A 23,484-nucleotide genomic window follows, 5' to 3' on the forward strand; every position below is an offset into this window, starting at 1 on the left:
ATCTATTGTGCACAGATTTAGTAAGATATGCCCTTTTCTGACTTTGCGCCAAATGCTTCAAGCTCTTAGAATTTGTGACATTTAAATGAGTAAACAATTAAATTTGCATCAAAAATACTAAATGCAAAATATATCATCTAAGTATATATAATATATCATCTTTGCAGTGGTTCAGAAATAGGACTTATTTTATTACTGGTAAGAAACAGGTCAAAGTCCTGAGAAGGCGTCAGGAATCAGAATTTTGTGTTACAGCATTTCTTTCTGGAATACAAATATAAGTTTGTCTGGAGTTCTTCTCCACATACCGGGATCCTTTTGGCTTTTCCAGAGCTCTGTGCATTACATTTTATCTGTGTTACAACCTTTACCCATGCAATATGCACACACACAGGCTGCACATGTTCTTGTAGCCACAAAGCGGGAATCCGGAAGCGTACAGTCTTTAAAATCCTATCAGTGGATTTTTTTCTTTTTGAATTTGCCTCCTGTCACTTTTTTCCTTACACCTAATGATCCCTCTTTGTCATCATCCGCATCGTTCCGTGGGCGCTTTTTCTTTTCTCCATGTTCTCTGAGTTCCTGAAATGCAAAAAGTGAAAACAATAAAGAGAACAAATATAAAAAGCCCTTAGATTTGCAGAAACACACAGATATCTTAATATCTGTAGAAATATGTCAAATCAACTGGACTTCCTGTGTTTTTTTCCTTAGATGTTTCACCAGTCATCCAACTGGTTTCTCAATTGAGAATAACTTGTAAATAGAATCTTTCCTTGGGAATATGTCCTCTGGAATGTCGCTCCAATCAGAATAGTCTGTTTATCATAATCCACAATGATGTCATTAAATTAGGTGTTGATTGTATTTGCATGATTAGACCTTTGAAGTGTTATTAAACCTTTAAGGGAGAGAGGTGCCAAAACACAATCAACACCTAACTTCATGACATCCACGGATCATGATAAACAGACTATGCTGACTGGAGAAACATTCCAGAGGATATATTCCAGAAGAAAGATTCTATTTACAAGTTATTCTGAATTGAGAAAGCCAGTTGGATGACTGGTGAAACATCCGAGGAAAAAACACAGCAAGTCCAGTTGATTTGACTTATTTCTACAGATATTCCATGACCTGGATGAATGAGAATCTTCACAAACACAAGACAGATGAAATACTGCTGGATTCTGATAATACCGTAGGTCGGAAATGTAAACACACTACTGACCCTAAAAGCAACATTCTATATGATACTTTTCAGGCAAAGGGCAACAGCTGCACAATAATAAAAACATTACTGATGGCCAGGCTCACCTGCCATATGCATTAAAAGGAGGCTACTAAGTCTTCACCTTCTTTGCATATTTTATATACAGTAATGCAGTGCCATGTGACCCACTCAATGCATTCCAGCTCTGTAAACTTTCTGGGGGCCAGAGTAGCACCCTTGGTCAATGCAAACAGCAAGGTCCACTTACAATTCGTGCAAATCTCTGTGCCTCAGACACTCTTTCATTCAGCATCATCACTTCCTCTTCCTGCGTAGGAAATGCCGGAAGCTTCTTCCCAATCAAGTGTTCGATTCGCTGAAACAACTCCACATCATACCTAAACACAGGACGTTAGCAATTAGTGTTACAGGTACTGAAGCAGAACATGAATTGAAAGGACAAGTAATTACCATAAGGAATAAAAAAATAAAATGTACAGATACATTAAAGTCAGGTGTTTCTTCAGGCCAACACATTTGCTTTTCCGCCAATACATCTTCTGATGGACCAGAAACTAGAATACAGGGTATTTTGCATAGGGATCCACCGAATCCACTATTTTGGATTCGGCCGAACCCCCCACGAAGGATTTGGCCGAATCCCGAGCCGAATCCTAATTTGCATATGCAAATTAGGGGCAGGAAGGAAAAAACATTTTTTACTTCCTTGTTTTGTAAAAAAAGTCATGTGATTTCCCTCTCCGCACCTAATTTGCTTATGCAAATTAGGATTCGGTTAAGCCGGGCAGAAATCCGAATCCTGCTGAAAAAGGCCGAATCCCGAACTGAATCCTGGATTCGGTGCATCCCTAATTTTGTAGATGTGGATGGCTGTGCAGGGAATGGTTATGATGAAGTGTTGGCACGTGAGAAACTTCCAAAGAAAGAATTTTTCCCCCCATTAAAGATTGTAAATCATTAAATAGCGGGGGTATCGAATAAAATAAAGTAAACCTTTAAAATAAGTGAATGATACATGTGAGAATGCTATTCTAAGCATTTTTGCAAATTATATTTATTATTTTGTTTATATCAATTCAATTTGTTACAATAGCACCACCTGCTGGTCAGTTTCCAACCATGACAAAGTGGAGGAAACATTAGAAACCTCAGCTAACTTTTCTCACATCTTTCCTAACCAGAGGAACATCAGACCTGTTTCCATTACTACAATACCATGGATTTAAAAGGACTGTTTGCCCCCTAGGAATCTTGCCTTCTTAGCCACAAAATAAGGCTATATTGCAGGGAATATTTTAAACCACAGAAAAGAAAACTTACTGGGAAACAAAAGTGATTGCTTTTCCAGATCTCCCTGCACGTGCGGTTCTTCCCACTCTGTGTATGTAATCCTGCATGAGGCATAAAATTACATGATTTGAAATAACCAATTTAAATACTGTTCTTCCACTCACCTATACAGAGATTTACTCTAGTCTAAAAAAAACATGATTTTTGATATTCACCGTTAAATCTGTTTCTCTGTGGTCGATAGGGGGACACAGGGACTATGGGGTTAAGCTCCACCCTCCAGGAGGCAGGACACTTATTCAAATGAAAAAAGGGGGCGTGCCAGTACTGCGGCTTAACCCCAGGCTAGAGCCAATGTATTCAGTTGGTACCAAAGACCTGCTAACCAAAAAACATAAGTAATGCTCATAGAAAATATTAACGGCAGAACAGATAACTCAGGAAGAAATTCCACACAGACCAACATGGTCAAACTCGCATAGGGCGGGAAGCCCTGTGTCCCCCTATCGACCACAGAGAAACAGATTTAACGGTGAGTATCAAAAATCCTGTTTTCTCTGTTGTCTCAAGGGGGACACAGGGACTATGGGGACTTAAAGCAGCCCCAGAACAGCAGGGTGGGAGCGAGAGAAAAGACACATTATTGCACTACAGAGTGCAACACCTTGCGGCCAAAAGCGGCTTCCGCAGAGGAAAACGTGTCAATTTTGTAAAATTTAGTGAAGGTGTGAACGGAGGACCAGGTAGCCGCTCTGCAGATCTGGTCCAAAGAAGCCGAGTTGCGCCATGCCCAGGAGGCCCCCACCGACCTCGTGGAATGGGCTCGGACGCCCTCTGGCGGAGATTTACCTTTGGCTAGGTAAGCCTGACGAATGGTCTCCGTAACCATCGAGCAATGGAGGTCTTGGATGCTGCCAGACCTCGGCGAGCCCCAGAAGGCAGTACGAAAAGATTTTGAGACAGTCGAAAATCCTTGGATCTCTGAATATACCAGCGGAGAGCCCGGACAACGTCCAGACCATGAAGTCTGCGTTCTTTGTCGTTCTTGGGATCCGGGCAGAGTGAGGGTAGAATGATCTCCTGATTTATGTGAAAGGATGAAACCACCTTAGGCAGAAAAGACGGTAAGGTGCGGAGCACCGCTTTGTCTTTGTGGAAGACAAGGAAGGCAGGATCGCAAGATAAGGCACTGAGTTCAGACACTCTGAGTTGATGATATTGCCACGAGGAAGACAACTTTCCAGGTAAGCCATTGTTCAGAGACAGTCCCGAGGGGCTCGAAGGGGGGATCCAAGAGAGCATCCAAAACAGTATTCAGGTCCCAGCCAGGGACTGGTGGACGGAATGGAGGACTGATGTGTGCAACACCCTGCAGAAAGGTGCGGACGGAATCATCCAGAGCCAAACGGTGTTGAAACAATACAGAGAGAGCTGAAACTTGAACTTTCAAGGAACGCTTCAGGCCCAACTGCAGACCCCGTTGGAGAAAAGACAGCACTCTAGGGATGTTACAGTCCGTGAAGGAAAAGGGGCTGGAGATGGGAATTGCGGTGTCGTTGCACCAATTCCAATAGTTGCGCCAGACTCTGTGATAAGCTTTAGATGAAGTGGGTTTGCGTGATTGCAGCATAGTAGCAATGACATCCTCCGCTATTCCCTGTCGTTTCCAGATGGCCGCCAACCCGTCAAAACGAAGAGGCCCGGGTTGTGGTGGGAGATGGGACCTTGGCGGAGCAGATCGTTCCTGAGGGCTAAGCGAACGGGCGGTGCTATGGACATGTCCCGGAGATCCGAGAACCACGTTCTTCTGGGCCAGAATGGAGCTATGACAATGACTGTGACAGGGGACCGCTTGATCTTCTTTAGAACCCGTGGTAACATGGGGAGAGGCGGGAAGATGTAGGCCAGGTCAAACAGCCAACATTGTGTCATGGCGTCGACCCCTGCAGCGAGAGGATCCCGTGAGCGGGCGAAGAAAGTGTTCACTTTGCGGTTGTTCCTGGAGGCCATCAGGTCGATTTGAGGACGCCCCCAATGATGAACGAGGTCCGCAAAGGCTTCCGGGTGAAGTTCCCATTCCCCTGGGTCCAGGAGATTGCGGCTGAGAAAGTCCGCTCTGGTGTTGTCGACTCCCGGGATGTGAATGGCGGACAGTCTTGCCGCATTGGATTCCGCCCAACTTAGAATCTGCTGAACTTCCGCTAGCGCTGCTCTGCTGCGGGTTCCTCCCTGGCGGTTTATGTATGCGACTGTGGTGGAGTTGTCGCTTTGGACTCTTATCGCTTTGGCCTGGAGAAGAGAGGACCAGTGAAGGAGCGCCAACTTTACGGCGCGGAGTTCCAGGATGTTTATGGAGAGTTTGGACTCCGCGGGAGACCACAGACCTTGTGCGGATAGGGAGTTGAATGTTGCTCCCCACCCCAGGAGACTGGCGTCGGTCGTGAGAACCGTCCAATCCGGTGTGGCCCAGGATTGACCCCTGGAAAGATTGCTCGGCTTGAGCCACCACTGGAGAGACAGCTTGGTGGAGGGCAGAAGAGTCATCTTCTGAAGGTGAGATCCGCCCTTCCAGGCAGCTAGAATGTTGGATTGAAGGGGGCGTAGGTGAAGTTGAGCAAAGGGTACCGCCTCTATGGTGGACACCATTGATCCCAGGACTTTCATGGCCAGATGAACAGTAGGGCACTGAGAGTGCAGGAGAAGTTTGGAAAGAGATCGTAGCTTCTCCTGTTTGTCGAGTGGGAGGAAGACACGTTGTGTCAGAGTATTGAACTCGAGACCCAGGAAGGTCATCTGGTGACTGGGAACAAGGTTGGATTTCTTCCAGTTGATGGTCCAACCGAATTCTTGTAGAAGGACAATCGCTCGACGGAGATCCTCTTCGCTCCTCTCTGCTGTGCTGGCCTTGAGTAGCAGATCGTCCAGATAAGGGGTCACCGAAATCCCCTGAAGCCGTAATGCCGCAGCCGTCACCGCCATGAGTTTGGTGAACACCCTGGGGGCTGATGTGAGACCGAAGGGGAGCGCCACAAACTGGAAGTGACGATTCTTGAAGGCGAACCTCAGAAACCGATGATGAGGAGGCCAAATTGGGACGTGAAGGTAAGCATCCTTGATGTCTAGGGACATCTGAAATTCCCTCGACTCCATGCCTCGAATGACTGATCGCAGAGTTTCCATTTTGAAGCGAACTGAGCGGATGTACTTGTTGAGGAATTTCAGGTCTAGAACTGGCCTGAATGACCCGTCCTTCTTGGGAACTAGAAAGAGGTTGGAGTAGAAACCGGAGAAAGTCTCTGATGGGGGTACTGGGACGATCACCCCACTTTGCTCCATCTTGGTGATGCAATCCAGAAAGGCCTGGCCCTTGGTGGGACTGGTTGGAATTCTGGACATGAGAAATTTTCTTGGGGGAAGGGACGAAAAATCGAGATGATAACCCTCTGTGATGATCTCGTTGACCCAGGCGTCTGAGGAGTGTCGACTCCACACCTCCCGGAATTGCAGAAGTCTTCCCCCTATGGACTGCTGCGGTTCCGGAGGGGATGGCCCGTCAGCCTGATACGGGCTTGTCGGAGGAAGATTTGTTCTGGAATTTGGAATTCTTCCAAGTTGGGCGTCCCTTGTCAGAAGGTTTGGAACGAAAATTGGAGCGTCGAGGCGGACTGTATCTTCGTGAAGATCGGGCAGATTGGCCTCGAAAAAATTTTCTTTGACGAAAGGACTGAGTAGATCTAGCCTTAGCTTGTGGGAGGAATGTGCTCTTTCCCCCAGTGGCTTGGGAAATAATTTTCTCGAGTTCCTCACCGAATAGTCTCTGTCCCTTAAAGGGTATAGAAGTTAGGGACTTCTTAGAACTGAGGTCAGCAGTCCAATTCTTCAGCCAGAGGGTTCGCCTACTGATAGAGCTGAAGTCCGTGCTGTGATCTGTGCGGTGTCTAGTGTGGTTTCGGACAGATAAGCCGATGCCTCAGCTATAGATTGAACAGATGAGACGAGGTCTACTCTAGGAACACCCTCCTGAATATCAGTAAGGAGGGAGTCGGCCCATGCTTGAATCGCTCTGGCTACCCAGGCCGACGCTAGGACTGGACGTAGGGTAGAACCGGCTGACGAGTAAACGGCTTTGAGAAAACCTTCGAGACGTCAGTCAGATGGGTCTTTGAATGCAGCCGCGTCTGTGACTGGAAGTGTAGTTGATTTTGACAAACGAGAGACAGGAGCATCGACTGTAGGGGGCATAGACCATTTGTCCACCAATTCCTTTGAAAAGGGGTAGGATTTGGAGAATTTGCGAGTGGCTTGAAATTTTCGTTCCGGAAAATTCCACTCTTCTTGTATGATAGCTAAGAGCTGATCGTGAGATGGGAAACAAACCGAGGATTTGTGTTGTCTTTTGAACAAGCTGGAAGTTTGAGCCTGTTCCTTTGACTGAGAAACTTTTAATACCTCAGTAACACCTTTGATGATATGTTCGATATCGTGTTGGACATCGTGGCCTTTAGCCTCATCCTCAAGTTCCTCTTCATCCTCCGACGACACCTCTGAGGGGAGAAGTTCGCCCTCTGAATGAGAGGAATCCCCTCCCACAGTTGAACCATCAGAGGGAGTGTGGGTCCCTGTGCGTGGTCTGGAAGGCTCTGGTCTCTTGCGTTTTCCGCTGGATCTTTGACCCAGTCTGGTCAAGGCTTTACCCAAATTATCTGCGAGGGCAGGTAGATTTTGAAGGGAGGCCAGAGACTGTGAGAGTTGCAGAGCCCACAGAGGGGCAGGGGGTTCTGAAGAGGGCCCGGCTGCGTTGTCTTGAGGAGTGTCGTCTCCTGATGGGGGACCCGATAGTTCTGTGTGAGGGAAGATAGAGCCCCCTGAAACAGGTACAACAGAAGCTCCCTTGGAGCAAGATCTGCAAAGGGGTTCCCCCTGTCATTTTGGATTGGCAATTCTTGCAGGCAAAATAGGTGATTTGTCCTGCTGTTGCTGGTGCTCTGCCCCCCCCGCCCTGGGGAATAGTCCCCCAGACTTACCTTCTGCCATGAGCAGTGTCTGTGGTACCTGCTGAATAACTGGCTGTGCGCACTGAAGTAAAGCAGCTTTGTCCCCAAAAGATATAGGCTGCTGCAAGGGAAATGCGCTGCAAAAACGGACTCTGTAGAGGCGCTAGACAGGATGTTGCGCCCTATAGTTATCTAAGGGTAAGAAGAGAAGCGTGTTGAGGAGTATTGGAAGCGCAAAATGGCCGCCGCATTGGAAAGGGCGCGAGATGCGGCATGAGAGAGAGGCTTGGAACGCGGTTCCGCCCCCTTCTCACCCATGCGTTCCAGGGGAAGCGCGCTGAAGCGCTAATGGCGCCAAAAGTAAGGAGACACCTATGCAGTACCCCCTGGAGCAGCGTGTTCCTAGAAGACAAAACTTCCCCACATGCAGCACAACAGCCAGAGTGGTAACAGATTGGGTAGGGGGGGAAGCAACCACAGCGTGAGGTAAAAGTAACCTTTATACTCACATGCAGCCGCACTGTAAGGCCCTCTTGCCCTCCCTCAAGGAGTGCAGGCATGCCTAACCGAGTCTGTTATAGCCTATGGGCCAGGGAATGACTCCAGTGGGCCTCCCACGGAGGGGGTGTACTCAACAGATACAGGTAGCCCTGATTGTGGTAGCACCCCTGTCTACTTGAAGCTTGAAAACTTGGAGCTTGCAGGTTGTCCATCCTCCTAGTAAGCAGGACACTTAAAAACTGAATACATTGGCTCTAGCCTGGGGTTAAGCCGCAGTACTGGCACGCCCCCTTTTTTCATTTGAATAAGTGTCCTGCCTCCTGGAGGGTGGAGCTTAACCCCATAGTCCCTGTGTCCCCCTTGAGACAACAGAGAAAAACAACCTTGTCTTACTCCATCAGTTGACATTAGAATTTTCTGTCCTGACAGATCAGCTGTGATGGCTGGGGAGAATTGTCCTTCACTATGACTGCAGTCTGGAATCATGATAAGTTGAAAGGACAAGTCATATTCACTAGAGGCAATGCTTTAAATATCCCCAGTGAATAAACTTCTAACCCTTATACCCTTGGCTGACTCTCGTCTGCTGAAAAATGCGGTGGCCCTTAGTACAGGTATGGGATCCGTTAACCAGAAAGCTCTGAATAATGGAAAAATTAAGTTATACTTAATCCTTATTAGAAGCAAAACCAGAATATTGGTTTTCTTGTAGGCTTAAGGTATGAAGATGCAAATTACAAAAAGATCCGAAACCCCCAGGTTCCGAGCATTCTTGATAAGAGGTCCTGTACCTGTACTATTCATTCAGTGGAACCCCACTAACTCTGCCTTGCTACTACCAATTACAAAAGGTTATATAAAGTCCATATTTCTGAATGCCATGTCCTGTTCTAAACAGGGTGAAAGGGAGAATCACCCTTCTGTATAGAGGTCCTGATCGTAGGTGGAGTCAGTATGTATCAACATTTTTTAATACAACTTTAAATAAATATATATTTTTACTGATGAAAAGCCTGGGGACATACATCTTTAGATATAACTTTGTTTATGTTGATTGTCTGTGAACTGGGGCAAGTCCCTTTAGTTTGATGGAGGATGCACAGAGATCAGGCGTGGATTCCAAACCAAATATTGACCTGACTATAGGAAACCATATAAACATTTATTGAAGAGACGCGTTGTTCTCTATCCTTTTGTGGTTATTTGCAATGTGCCAGTCTACTCAGCACTTTATAAAGCTTGCCGTAAAGGGGCATTGCCTTCTAAACACTTCAGTGACTCCTGCCTTCTGCTATATGCTATAATATATAGCACATAGATTCTGCCTGCAGGGAAACAAACAGGATAAGGACCCCAGTATGGACTCACCTTTGAATGGGTGGGGATGTCAAAGTTTATAACAACGTCTACATGAGGGATGTCAAGACCACGGCTAGCAACATCTGTGGCAAGAAGGATGGATCGGGATTTTGCCTTAAACTTATTTAGAGCACCTAGTCGCTTGTTCTGAAGGAAATATTAAATATTTAAAATGAAAAAAATGTCAGTTCAAACTTGGAAAAAAATACATCCTTTAATTTCTAGGGTGACATGATAAATAATATGAAATAATGTTTGGAGGGCAACAGGGTCCTGGCAAAAGCTCTTCTTTTCAGGGTGTAGAAAAAACCCCCAATCTACTTAATTAGTAGAAAGCACCAATCTACTCAATTAGTATATACCCCCAATCTACGCAATTAGTATAAAGCACCAATCTACTCAATTAGTATAAAGCACCACATTTATTATGCAGAGATTTACAGGAAACAGTTATGTTTTGGCCTTGGCACTAGAAGAAGTAAGGCTATGTTGCTACAGCACCTTGGAAAAAATAAAAATAAACACTTTCAAAGTGAAAACCATGAGAATCATACCTGACCCATTTGGCCATGCAGAGGGATGGCAGTGAAACCCAGGTTCCGCAGTAGCAGGGCCACTCGCTGAGTGTTGTTACAGGTGCTGCAGAATATCATGAAGGAATTGCCAGCTAGCTCATTCAGGATGTACACTAAATAGCTGTCCTGGAAAGCAAAGAAAATAAGATACTGAGGGTGAGAGATCTGGGAAACATCTACAGTTATGTTCATCTTCCATTATTATAACATTTTTAATGATGAACTCTATACAATGGGTGAGTTATAGATTCCTAATCTTGTGCCAATATGTACTTTAGCTTTACCTCAACCACACTATCAGAGGTGTGAATCTGCTTTAGGGACAATGGCACATTTCATGGACCACATGTAACTGCAATTGAAGTCTTGGAACTATACACCTTTTATTAAAAAGACCTCTATCTTCTTACAGTCATGCTAGACATGCGGGTATCCCAACTTGCACTAAAATTAAATTCCACAGCAGCAAGTCTCTACCAAGATGTACGACTTGTGCCTGCTATTTATACACTTTACCTGAAGAATAGACCAGCAATCAAAAAGACGCAAATTATAGTTTTATGCCTGCTTTAAAATAGAAGGAAAGTAGAGGGTGGCCGGAGCAGCAGCCCCGGGTTCTCAGGTAAGCAATTATAATCACTGGGGGGCTAACTTAACGATTATGCCTAATCACTTTATATACACCATAGCGTATTACTTTGACAGTTCCATTTACTTCAAATAACATTTTGCGCTTGAATAATGTGAAATACATTCTGGCCAACAGTCCTACCTTGAATTTTGAAGGAATGAAAACATAAAACTGCTGAAGCTTTTCCACAGTCTGATACTTTGAAGAAACGGCACATTTTACTGGGTCTTTCAGAGCAGCGCGTTGTAACTTGTGTACCTACAGAATACCAAACAAAAACACAGAATTTATTTTGCACTGTTTGCCAAGGCTTTAGGACACAGAGAGGGAGCACCTCCAGATTCATATACAAGTAACAGTAACCCCTTGACTGTTGACAATCTCAGTAACTCATGTCTTACAGGGTTAAAGGATACTTACACAAATTTAACCCTGTTCAGTACTGCAATGCCATTTGCAGGACCCCATATCTTGGGAAAACTATTTTTTTCCCAAAGAACTACTTTTCTTTCATGCTACAGCCTCTGAATTTGTAAGGCCAAATCAACTTACAGTTGGAGAAAGCAGGGTTCCAGACAATTCTCTATGGGAAAGTTCAGCAACTAACGATATAAAGCACCCCTTGAGCAAGTGGAAAATAGACCTGAAATATCAGATCCTGGTTGAGGCACTGCACAAACTTTAACATGTGCCTTATTTTAGAACTGTTTAGGTATCAAAGTGCCACAAATGCAACATATATTAAAAAACAAACAGATTTCGTTTGATAATCTATTGTGTCAAAATGTATGTGATAAAATCTCTCAGCCATCTATTGTCTTACCTTTTTGGTCATTGTGGCAGAAAAGAGAAATGTCTTACGGTCTCGAGGTATAACCTTAAGGATCTTGTCCACCTTTTATAAGAGAATAACAATTATTTAATTGAAATAGGTACATATAAATATGTTAATGCATAGTTAATGAAAATTACACATTTACATAACTGAAAATCAACTTCCACTGTCTTTAAAAAGAAAAGGAAACCTCCCAAAATATGACAAAAGGCTTCATCAATGCAAAATTTGTTTCAGAAGTCACAAAGTTTTAACTGGGGGGATACATTTTATTTCAAGGAGAACAGGGGTGCATGCCATTACACTTTACAAATCACATTGTGAAGAGGTGCCCAAATGACTGAATGAAAGGGGTAGTCGGAGGTCCTTGTAGGGACTGAAACAAGTACTTATTTTCTTTAAAACAGGTTTAAAGCCACATAAAATCTCTATACACCTAACTAATTACAGCTGAAATTGTTTGAGAGCTTGTTTACAATTTATTCTTCATGAATATAATAGAGGCACAACATTTTGAAAGCTTTGCTACAGAAAAAGTAACTGCACGGTTCACTAAAGACTCCCACCCATGGACTTAATTTAACGTATCTGAAAAGCATTTTAAATACACCTAAAGAAAACCTGAACTTCAACAAAGGATATAAATAGGTTTTTGATTGGTTAAAGAAGCAGTACATTTTTTTAATTGGCAAAGCCAATATAAGTGCATAGTAAATGGTATAAAACAATTATTATATGTATATGCTTTCAACCACACCTAGGCTTTATGCCTATGTAGCATAAAGATTAGAACAGACACCTCACCTCTGTCTCAAAATCCATGTTGAGGATACGGTCAGCCTCATCCATCACTAGATACTTTATAGCTCGAAGATTAAACCCTTTGGTGTTCTCTAGGTGGTCAATAAGGCGCCCAGGGGTGGCTAATAATACAAAAGATGATAAGTGTAGTTATTTTGTAAATCAAACAATAGGAAAAACCTGGTATTCCCAAATTTTGGTGCATTCAGACTAGTATAAACTAAGTAATTCAGGTATCAAGAAGAACAAAAGGCAAAGCTTAACCAGGGTCTCCCTGCACTAAACCCTCTCCCAAACCAGAGCAAAGACCCACCCAGGAACATTAAAAGTGGTACAAGTCCATCCTGATAGGTGTCTCTGCTTCAGTTGGGGATAGGGGCAGTTCTGGGGACCTATGGTTAAACTTTGACTTTTGCTGTCATGCTTTCACTCTGAATGAATCAGTGTTTTTTTGAAGAGTCACAGTAAAGCAAAGTATTGGGAAAGTAAATTATGAGTTAAATACAAGAATGCTCTGCAGGTTAGTCCTTACCAATGACTATATGAGGCTTCTTTGCAAGTGCCAATGACTGCGACATCATATCAATGCCACCAACGATAACAGCTAAAAAAATAAAATAATGATACAGTATTAGCAGTATCCAGTGAAAAGCCAACAAACAAAAGTCCTACAGCACACAATGAGCTAACCCACATATGTGATAAAGGGCACACAATTTGCAGTATCCAAGAACTTGTTTGCTTTTAAACAAGTGACTACCCGCTTATTATTTGCTGTTGGTGATAAGAACAGTAGCAAACTTGCATAATTACATTGGGTTGAAGTCCATCAAGTTCAACCCTTCAAAATGAAACCCAGCCCACATACTAACCCACTCATATCGACCCCTCCATACACTCACTGGAACTATATATACTAATATCTATATTAATTGTAGATTTTATTATAATTATAGCCTTGGATATTATGCTTGTCCAAGAACTAATCCAATTACTCTTACAAGCATTAACAGAATCAGCCATCACAACATCATCTGGCAGGGCATCCCACAACCGCACTGTCAAGAACCACCTACACTGCTTCAAATATTCTGTTCCTCTAGTCTAAAGAGGTGGCCTCTGGTGCACATTATATTACATAACCCCCTTTGTTGTTACCCACAGCCCCATACATACCACTTTTAACTCCAATGGAGGAACCAAGAGCTTCAAACTGCTCAGAGATCTGAAAGGCCAACTCCCTGGTTGGGGTGAGAACCAAGGCATAAAGTCGCTGGGGACTTTCTAGTAGAGTCTGCAGTATTGGCAAAGCAAAAGCTCCTGTTTTTCCTGACCCAGTCTCAGCAAGTCCGATGATATCTCGACCTTAGAGAGAAGAAAGAAGAGATAAGTCTAGTTGCTTGAAACACTTAGTAGAACAGGCCTGGAAATCTGTACCTAAAATGTTGTATAAACTAAAATGATTTACTATAATTTTTTTTGAGCTGTTGTTAGGAATGTGAAATGTAACATGATATAACATTTTATATACAAACAGACTGTAAAATATAGTATGCTGGAGCTGCCCATATGAGTATTCAGTGATCGCTCACCTTGTAGGGCCATGGGAATTGCCTCAATCTGGATCTTGGTTGGCTGCTTCCATCCCAGCTGCTCACAAGCTTCACATAACACATCTGTGACTCCCTAAAACAACAACACCACACATAAATAATGACAAATAAGAGAAACTGTATAGGGATTGTGTGCCTTTACTCTTACATCATAAAAAGAAGCCAACTCATGGCAGCCAAAGGTTGACAGAATACTTAGTTGGCTCAAATAAATCTGTACTGCACACTGCCTGGGGCTAGCTTTGACTTTCCCCATTCATTCCATAATAATATTAATGGCACTTCAAAAAAAGTTATATTTTCCTTTGTGATATTGCAAAGAATCTGTCCATTGCTTTCTCATATACTTAAACACAAATTCATGCTGCTATGCCCACATATGTAGACTACTAGAACATCTACTAATCGGCCTCAGTCTCCAGCCTTAAAGGGCACCTATAACCTAAAAATTCTTTCCCCCCCAATGGAGAAGATTGTGGCCATGTTGGGGCACAGGCATTTGCTTGAGAGAGTGACCCAGCTTGATCATTATGCGTGTTGATGTGACACAGACCTGTCTGAGCCTGTGATATTCAAATCTGCCCCTAAAATGTGAAATTTTCAGCTACAAAATGGCCACACATGACTCCCAATTGCCAAACACACTGCGATTCTGATAAGCTGCAGCAGATTTTATTGCTCAGTGTATGGTCAGCTCAACACTCTGATTGTAAGCTCTTCAGTAACCTGTTGATCCTATATCATCCAACACATAACAAGTGCCCTTATAGATGGATGGAACTCTTCTTCCAATACCCTTGTATATTCCAATACCCTTTTATCATCTCACATGCGTGATTCTGATAAGATGCCAGTTAAAGGCAATTCTTAGATGTCAAACAAGTAGGACAGCGTTATAACCACAGGGCACTTCTGCAGAAATGAAAGCCTTACTGATTCGGTAATAAACTCACCAGGTCTCGGAAAGTTTTTGGCTCCTCTTCTCCGTTTTCAACAACATCGTGTTCTTCTTCCGAGGACGCCATATTGGACGCTGTCTTCCACTAGTGACGTCAAGCTCGGGGCATGACGGGATATGTAGTCCTGAGACGTTCGCGTGGACGAGGAATTTGTGTTTCTCCTGAAGCTGCTGAACTACATTTCCCAGAAGCATCCGGGCAAGCGAAACATGGAGATGTGTTGCGCATCTGCAGCTACTATCGGAATGCGCTGCTGTAGTGTTTATTTCTGTCAGTAACAGTGGGAAGTTGGGTGTATGGGTGATAGTGCTTTGGACTGCTGTTTGTGACAAATATAAAAGCCGCTGTGGTTCATTTGTGTTAACCTTTAGTATCTTATAGAGTGACTGATTCTTAACAACTTTGGTCTTATTTTTTATAGTTTTTGAATCATTTTCTTTTTACTTAAAAATACTTACAAATGGGGGTTACTGACCACATGTAAAACACATATTCTGAAAGGCTACACATTTATCGCTATTGTTACTTTTTATTACTCGGCCCCCAACTATTCATATTCCAGTCTCTTATTCAAATCAGTTATGGGTTTCTAGGGTCATTTGGACCATAGCAACTAGTTTGCTAAACTTGCAAACAGGAGAGCTGCTGAATAAAAAAGCTAAATAACTCAAAAACCACAAATGATAAAAAATGAAAACCAACTGCAAATATTCTCAGAGTCTCACTCTTTACATCATACTAAAAGTTAACTAAAAAGTGAACAATTCCTTTAATAATACAATAGTGTCGGGTTAGTTTGCAGCCACTCGCTTCATTAAACAGATAAAAAGATTCCTCTGGTTCACTGTCACTCAACTCCATGCTATAGTAGCCCTTCTCCGGAGCATGGCCAAACATGGGAATAGGATAACATCTCATGATTTGTATTAAACCCATGAAAAACATCTATTGCATCTCATGCACAAGGGATTTGTTATAGGCTATGACTGTTGTGGTACATTTGATTGTGTTGTTTTAAAAATATAAAGTAAAGTCAGTATTCATATGGCTCCAAACAGCTCACAGTTTTTTTCAAAGTATTTTAGAAAACTACAATTACAGTGGCAACATGAAATGTAATAATGGCAAACAGAACTGTGTCTGCCAAGTTCTACTGGGATAGGGTCTGGAACTGTGATGAATGGTTTGTCAAACATGTTGGTGCTGCATTAAAAATAAGAAAGACAAGGAAGAAGAAGCACTACATGTTGCCTTACAGGGGTAGATTATCTTCTGGAAAATATTCTGTCATGTTTTATAACCATAAAATCATTTGGCAGAGCCACATGTAGCCTGCAGGATTCCAAATGGACAGCCCTGTTTTAGAGCAATAATTGCAGGAGCCCATACACAGTAGTTGAATTCGATCTGCAGCACAAGTGACATATAGATTTCCACCACAGAAAAGGGCAAGTTTTTCTCTCTTTAAATGATATTAGTAGTTTAAAAAAAGGCAAACCAACCCCCTCTATAGCACTCTCCAATTTCCTCAACATGGTAAATATAATCCCTTCTGACTTCAAATAAACCAGTTCCCATATCACAAAATTATGTGGGTTATTTATTAAAGGTTGAGTTGTGTTTTACCTGAAAAATTCTATTTTTTGTGGGTAGCTTTCAGTAAAAACTCGAATTTTTGGGTTAAGAAAAAAATAAATAAACATTTTTCAAGATTTATTATGCCTTGAAGCTGGAAATAGCTCGAATAAGAAAATACTCCAGCTAAAAACTTATCAAAGTCATGTAGAAGTCAACGTCAGAGGACTCTTCAACCATTTGAAGATGTTTGACGATGTTCGGGTTTGAGCGATTCAAGTTTTATTAATGAATTCAGGTTTGTAACCCCAAATTCACTTATTCCTTTACATTCAAGTTTTTTTCATAAACTATAAAAAATCTGAGTTGTGAGTTTACTCAAGGTATACAAAAACACTCACAAACTTGATCTTTGATAAATAACGCCCTATATGTCAGCTTAACCCTAACACCCAAAACAGTTCAAAGTAAGGTTACTAGTTCGGAAAAGTGTGGGATGCTTCAATTAAATGGAACATTCAGGGTTACATTGGCATCAAACTGCTTTAACTGAAATGGCCCTTAGTGTCATCAGCCTTCACATAAAAAGGAACGCAATAAGTGTTTTATACATTATTAATTATCTCATATAATATAATATAAACCTCATTATGGCAAATACATCTATCTTTCCCAGCAGAGGTTCTTAATGTTTCCTCATGTGGATAAAACCAGGGTTTTAATGATATGACTGAATCAATGAAACATGATCAGAGAGCAATTAATAAATACTAAGCAGTTTTATCCATAATAATTTTTTCAGTGTACATGTATTAACCCACATGCTAAATAGACACAATGTACCGATATATGATATATTAGATTCTTCCCTTCAGGTCCTTTTCCAGAATTCCGTACCAAAGGGTATCCTATAGTTCAGTCTCCTCACTATAGCCCACATATTACAGGCTAACAAATAGTAGGAAAGATAAAGGATAGCACATGGGGTTCCTTTTGGACTTACTTATGTTTTATCCTGTCTGAAGTGTATTGAGATGCATGAGCAGAAATGCAGTGTATGAGTAAGGCTGCCTCTTCTAGCCCTTTCTAGTTGAAATTGGAGCCCAATACATGTAGTTGTGTTAGAGATTCATTAGGACAGGGATCCCCAACCTTTACAACTTGTGAGCAACATTCAGAAGTAAAAGGAGTTGGGGAGCAACACTAGCATGAAAAATGTTCCTGGAGTACCAAATAAGGGCTGTGATTGGCCATTTAGTAGCACCTATGTGGATTGTCAACCTACATTGAGGCTCTGTTTGGCAGTGCACCTGGGTTTAATGCAATAAAACTCACCTCCAAGCCTGGAATTCAAAAATAAGCACCTGCTTTGAGGCCCCTGGGAGCAACATCCAAGGGGTTGGAGAGCAACATGTTGCTCGCGAGCTACTGGTTGGGGATCACTGCATTAGGAGCACAATATAACTGGACTGTCTGCTGTCACCAGGTAGATACACAGAAGTGTTTAATATGTAACGTGTATAGTATGTAATGTTGTTCATATAGACATTTAAAGTTTTGATATTGGGTATATAAAAATAATTGTACTTAATGTTAATTATAGTAATCAAAGATTGGGGAACATTTGAAACGAACGAATGAATGGAATTTGAGGAAAACAAACCATAATTCAACAAACTCCCACTCTTCATTTCAGCCCAGACACCAAGCAGAAAGGATCTCTCTGAAGCTCTGATATAATAACAGTTTTAGGAGTTTTATAGTGCACATGTTGACGGAAATGAATAAGAGATGGTGGGGACCCGCAGCCATGACAACCGGATTGAATAAGAGGCATGGATGAGAAGCCCTGCCTATACAAAGCCTCTGAGGAAGTCGCTAAGCGACGAAATGCGTAAGAATAAAACTTTTCCTAGCAAGAGGATATCTCACAGCCATATTTCTAAAAAATCTGTTGCAGCTACAATCTTCTGAGCCCCTTTTGTCTTGTGCCTACTGTAATGTACTGCTCTGCATTCAGCAGTTACAGCATTTAGCCACAAGAGCTTCTATACTGCTGTGTTGTAACTAACAACACAGCACTATAGAAGCTCTTGTGGCTAAATCCAGGAATTGCACTACGGGGAATTTAGTAGATGTCATACACACACTTTGTAATCTCAGCAACTCAAACTGGGACCCCCCAATGCGCTCAAAGCAATGATCAGGGGGCTCAGATACAATGCCAATTTAGGTAAGATTTGGGGCATATAGAATAAGTGCTTACCTTAACTGATCCCTTTATATTTACTGATAACCAAGGGTAGATTTATTGTGTGAATTTAGAGCTCAGCACAGAGCTTGTTCCTATTTTAGAAGTGTATTTATCAATAGGTGAAAGTTAGTTAAATACGCTTCTAAACATTTCAATAGAAAGTTGTTGAGTTTTTCTGTGGTGAGCTCTAATAAATCTGTCCCTAAGTGTTTTATAATTTTAAAGGTATTGCTTATATTTCTTACTAATTAATGCTTCACATCAGTACATTTCATTTCACTTCATTATTCTACCTAATCTGTGCAGTGAAGGAATTTTTTTAAGAACAGTCCATTAAGCAGAATGTAAAGAAGTCTCAATTTTATTTTTTATGTGTAGAAACATAATACATTTTCAGGGATGTCCAATAAAACACATCGGGTAAACATTTTGTACTGATGAAGCACCAATAGAATCGAGCTTGTATATAGGAATGGGCGAATTTGACTCAATTTTGTTTCACCAAAAATTCGCCGCCAGCAAAATGTCGAGGACGCCCATTAAAGTCTATGGGCGTCAAAAATTTTTATTTGACGCTCGTCTTTTTTTTTTTGTCGTATGACGACATATAAGTCTATGGGCATCAATTCCGCAGTGAAACAAGGCAAAAAAACTCGCCCATCCCTACTTGTATATAATGTTGAATGCCTTCTTTCTATAACATAGTTTCCTAAGGAGCTTACAGGTGATCCCAAAAGTGAGCCACACTCTTTTCTAATTTTATGCTCTGGAGTCCAATCCCAATGTATTGTTTGTTGTAGTCAGGTAGCCACAAGCCATTGTTCTTTTACTCCATCAACACATTTGAAATCCATTTCCTCCCCCAAAGAAATGATGAATAAACATTCAATGTATCAATCTAGCACTTCCACGGGCTGCTTATTGATTGGTAAGAAGTTGCCTTCCTGCATTTAATTAATTGTATAGACTCACTATTATATTTAAACATTTAATGAATTTTAATTTACTTTTTCTACTTATGTTGTAAATTACATTCACAGTCCCACATCTTAAAATAAATCATCATTTTTCATGGCCCTGTTAAAGAAAAAGACAAGAATTCTCCACATTAATATAAATTGTCTTTATTTACATAAATAATTGTATCAAACCATACTTAAAAAACTTTTCATTTGCTTTCTGGAACATTAAAGTTGCTGCAGAGGATCTGCCATCTTGTGTGCCTACAGTTGATTTCTCTTATTCTATAAATATTTATTTGTATGTAGCCCATGGAACCAACAAATACATTTTCTATGCATTATTAAAGTTAACAGCATGGATTATTTTGTTTGTTATCTGCCCTTTTGCCACTGAGATCTCATATACAGTGTGGTAGGTTGTCAGTTAGCAGGGGGGTGAGTAATTGGATGTAGAGTCCTATCTTTTATTGCTATAATACCAAACTCTGTGGCCATAAGCTTCCAAATGAAAAATACAGTAAAATGAGTGTATGAGTAATGGTAACAGGTGGTACATGGAAAATAAATCTAACAGTACTAATTGTGGGAAGAAGTACTTGTTTCTCCATAAATATAGTCCCAGACATGGTGCTGGATTGCTGACATGTAAAATAAATGTTTGCGTAGGGCTTTGGATCTGAGTTTCCTTTTCAAAAGGGTATATAATATTGTTGTAATTCCAGTAATAAATGTGTGCAATTAATTGTTCTGTATCACATCCATGTCTGCTCCTCTGTTTTCTGATGCAAAGAAACATTTCATTTAAAAACTGCTGTTTTATTTATTCATGGCAATATTTGGTAATGTTTCTTGCAGCAAAGAATTCGAGCTACCATATGCAAGAATTACAATATATATTAACAGTCTTATGGTTCACTCATTTATGTGTATGAGTGTAACGTCATACTCATGAGCATTACAATTGAAGCGGTGACGCTATGCTTAGTGACCCAACATGGCCATCCACACCAGGAAATCCCTCCAGGTGTGGGTGGCTTAGCGCTCAGGGGCATTAAAGAGGACCTGTCACCTTGAGATATGAGTAATATATATCTTTCCCTCCTTAGTTAAACCCTATAGTCAACTGTTTTTGTTTATATCTAAAATGGATTAGAAAATATCCTACATGTAAAAAGTGTTTCATAGGTGCTGCCATCTTGAAACAGGACCCCTCTGTTTAGTGTGTGTGGGCTGTGCCAAACTGCCAAATCTCATGCATGCTTAACCCTTTCCCTGCCAGCTGTTTTGCCCTAGATGCGAATATCTACTGCCAAGCAGTTTTTACCAAGGGCCTTTCCTGGGGGGGGGTCTTTTAGTTTACCAAGGAAAGCAATATATTGTTTTTTTCAGGACAACCTGAACTTTCAAAATATGCAAGAATTTTGGTGTAATTCTACTTCTGTAAAAAAATATAGGCTTCTAAGTGTCTAATAAGATGGAAATAATCATGTTTATCTAGTTTTGTGGGGAGCAAAAATAGAAAAAAGTAAGTTCACCCCAGAAAAGCATATATTTTTTTGGAAACTACACATTACACATTACTGCGTTAATATCAAGGGGTTAATCAGTGCAGCATTAACAGCATTATATGACCTTTAATATGGTGCAGAGAGGGATTTTCTGAGAAACTTTGCAATTGTTTTTTTCATTTTTTTATTTGCAGTTTGAGTTTAGCTTTTTATTCAGCAGCTCTCCAGTTTGCAATTTTAGCAGTCTGGTTGCTAGTGTCCAAATTACCCTAGCAACTATGAATTGATTTGAATGAAAGATTATAATCTGAATCGCAAAGAGTCTGATTAAAAAAAAAAGTACCAATAACATGTTTATCCTTACAAGGCAATGCTCTTTATATGGGTGCAGTGACCCCACATTTAAAAGCTGGAACTGGGGACTGTTCCTGCTGAATTGTGCTTAGTACAGGGAATACCTATATACCATAGTTTTATGGGATCTCTCTGTACAGACTATGAGCAAACTTAGGGACTGTTCCTGCTGAATTGTGCTTAGTACAGGGAATACCTATGCTGCCATAGTTTTATGGGATCTCTCTGTACAGGCTATGAGCAAACTTAGGGGACTGTTCCTGCTGAATTGTGCTTAGTACAGGGAATGGCCCAGTGTCCTGCTCTGATGTCTGCTATGTGCCACCAGGTTATACTGATAAACAGGAGAATTGTTTTTAACAGGTCTTTGGTATATGAAAATCATGAATGACACAATGAATTTTACTAGAGCTCTTACATGCATTTGCCTATTTATAGAATCAATTCAGAATGAAATGCAATTAATTGGTTGAAATAATTTATTGTATATGAATGTATATTGATTAAATTGATAGTTATGTGATTTATACATGAAATCCAGACCCCTCTTTTGCTCAAATTTTTGTGCAAAAAAAGCAGCCACAGTGTCATCTCAGTTCTGAGCTCAGCCACAGCTCCTTCATTCTATTAACAGCACTACTCTGCAGCAGAACAGCTTCAATCCCCTCTCTCTCCTACACCCCTCTGGAGCGCACTCTGACAGACAGAGAGAAAAGACAAGTTTTGGAGAATTGGAGCACAGACTGACTAGGTTTACCTAGTTATTAGGTTTACCATGTGGTCGTAGTGGGCGGCGGCACACTGCAGGCTGCAGCAGGCATTCTCTCCCTCTCTGTGTCTCCCCAGCCCCCACACAGTCCGACTCCAGCCAGCAAAGCCACGGGGGAGGAGGCGTACATGACATCCACACTCTGTCTCTCCCCACACACCCAGTCACTTAACTTTATTTGCACTTGATCCTTACAACAAGCAGCACAAAATGCTGTGACAAGCAGCACAAAAAAATGAGGATGGAAATCTGACGGAGTGCGGAGAGCTTGGCTGTTATTGTGAGAGGCAGATAATGTGAGGCAATAGGTGAACTTCCACTCACAACCCCCTGCCTCCTCCTGATCTCCGTCCCTCCCGGTCAGTGCCCCTAACCTCTTATGTGTGTGAATGGGCTCCCGATCGGACACAGTGCACAAGCAGAAAGAGTGAAGGGTCATGATGCCACACCCCCACACCACTGAGACGTTTGTGTTAAATATTCCTGCGTCCCCTCAATAACAGCAGGCAGCAGTGTCAGGGCGCCACAACCGATTGCCTTTTGGGAAGCAGCTGTCCGAGGTAAATCATTTGAAGCTGTGCTGGCGTTTTAATGTGTGCGGTGCAGCTGTGAGACGGAAGTCAGTGCTGCTTCTGAACGGAGTGGGGGGGGGGCTCACAGACACACGGAGAGAGGGAGAGAGAGAGACAGACATAAGGACGGACGCACCGGCATCTTCCTCTGTGTTTCACTTCCGGAACACACACCCCCCTGCTCCGGCGTGCACAGTCCAACCTTCACCAAATCTCACGAGATCTACATATTTTCCCGTGAGGCTATGCGCACCGACTTTCACAAAGTCGGATCTTGTGAAGTCGCGTGCGCATTGTTAAAAACCCTGCATTCATTTCATTATTACAAAAAAGAATCAATGTATGTAATACCATTAACTCTTTCCTTACAAAACCACTACAACTGAAAAACTGACAGGTTTCCTTTAAGAACAATAAAAAATCAACAACCATTGTTTCCCTTTTAGGAATGTAGGCTCTGTTAGTTTGCACCTCCAGTGGGGAAAGTTTTTTTGACAATAGGTGCCCTTTAGGGAAGGGCCTTTGCACAGTGATTCAACTATATCCATTTCTAAAGGCCTAAGAATTTTCAGTAAAGTTAATGCATTTGGATTTAAGGTTTAATATTTCCGAATGGATTGTATTTCAATTAGTCGAGAAAAAATATTTCTAGATACAGTTTCAGATTTCCCCATAGACTACAATGGAATATGCATGAG

At 41.8% G+C, this 23,484-nt stretch overlaps 1 protein-coding gene across 1 annotated transcript; it reads right to left on the reverse strand.

Moving 5' to 3' along the window:
- Positions 1 to 174: 174 nt before the first annotated feature.
- Positions 175 to 14,915, reverse strand: ddx47.L (DEAD-box helicase 47 L homeolog). Its single transcript, NM_001091698.1, is given in 12 exon segments — positions 175 to 582; positions 1,482 to 1,611; positions 2,555 to 2,625; positions 9,388 to 9,525; positions 9,933 to 10,079; positions 10,726 to 10,842; positions 11,408 to 11,479; positions 12,224 to 12,342; positions 12,753 to 12,824; positions 13,397 to 13,585; positions 13,813 to 13,906; positions 14,787 to 14,915. Coding segments are annotated over 12 exon segments (1,347 nt in total). The 5' UTR covers positions 14,859 to 14,915; the 3' UTR covers positions 175 to 456.
- Positions 14,916 to 23,484: the final 8,569 nt, after the last annotated feature.

Source organism: Xenopus laevis, chromosome 4L (assembly GCF_017654675.1).
Source record: "Xenopus laevis strain J_2021 chromosome 4L, Xenopus_laevis_v10.1, whole genome shotgun sequence".
Classification (NCBI taxonomy): Eukaryota; Metazoa; Chordata; class Amphibia; order Anura; family Pipidae; genus Xenopus; species Xenopus laevis.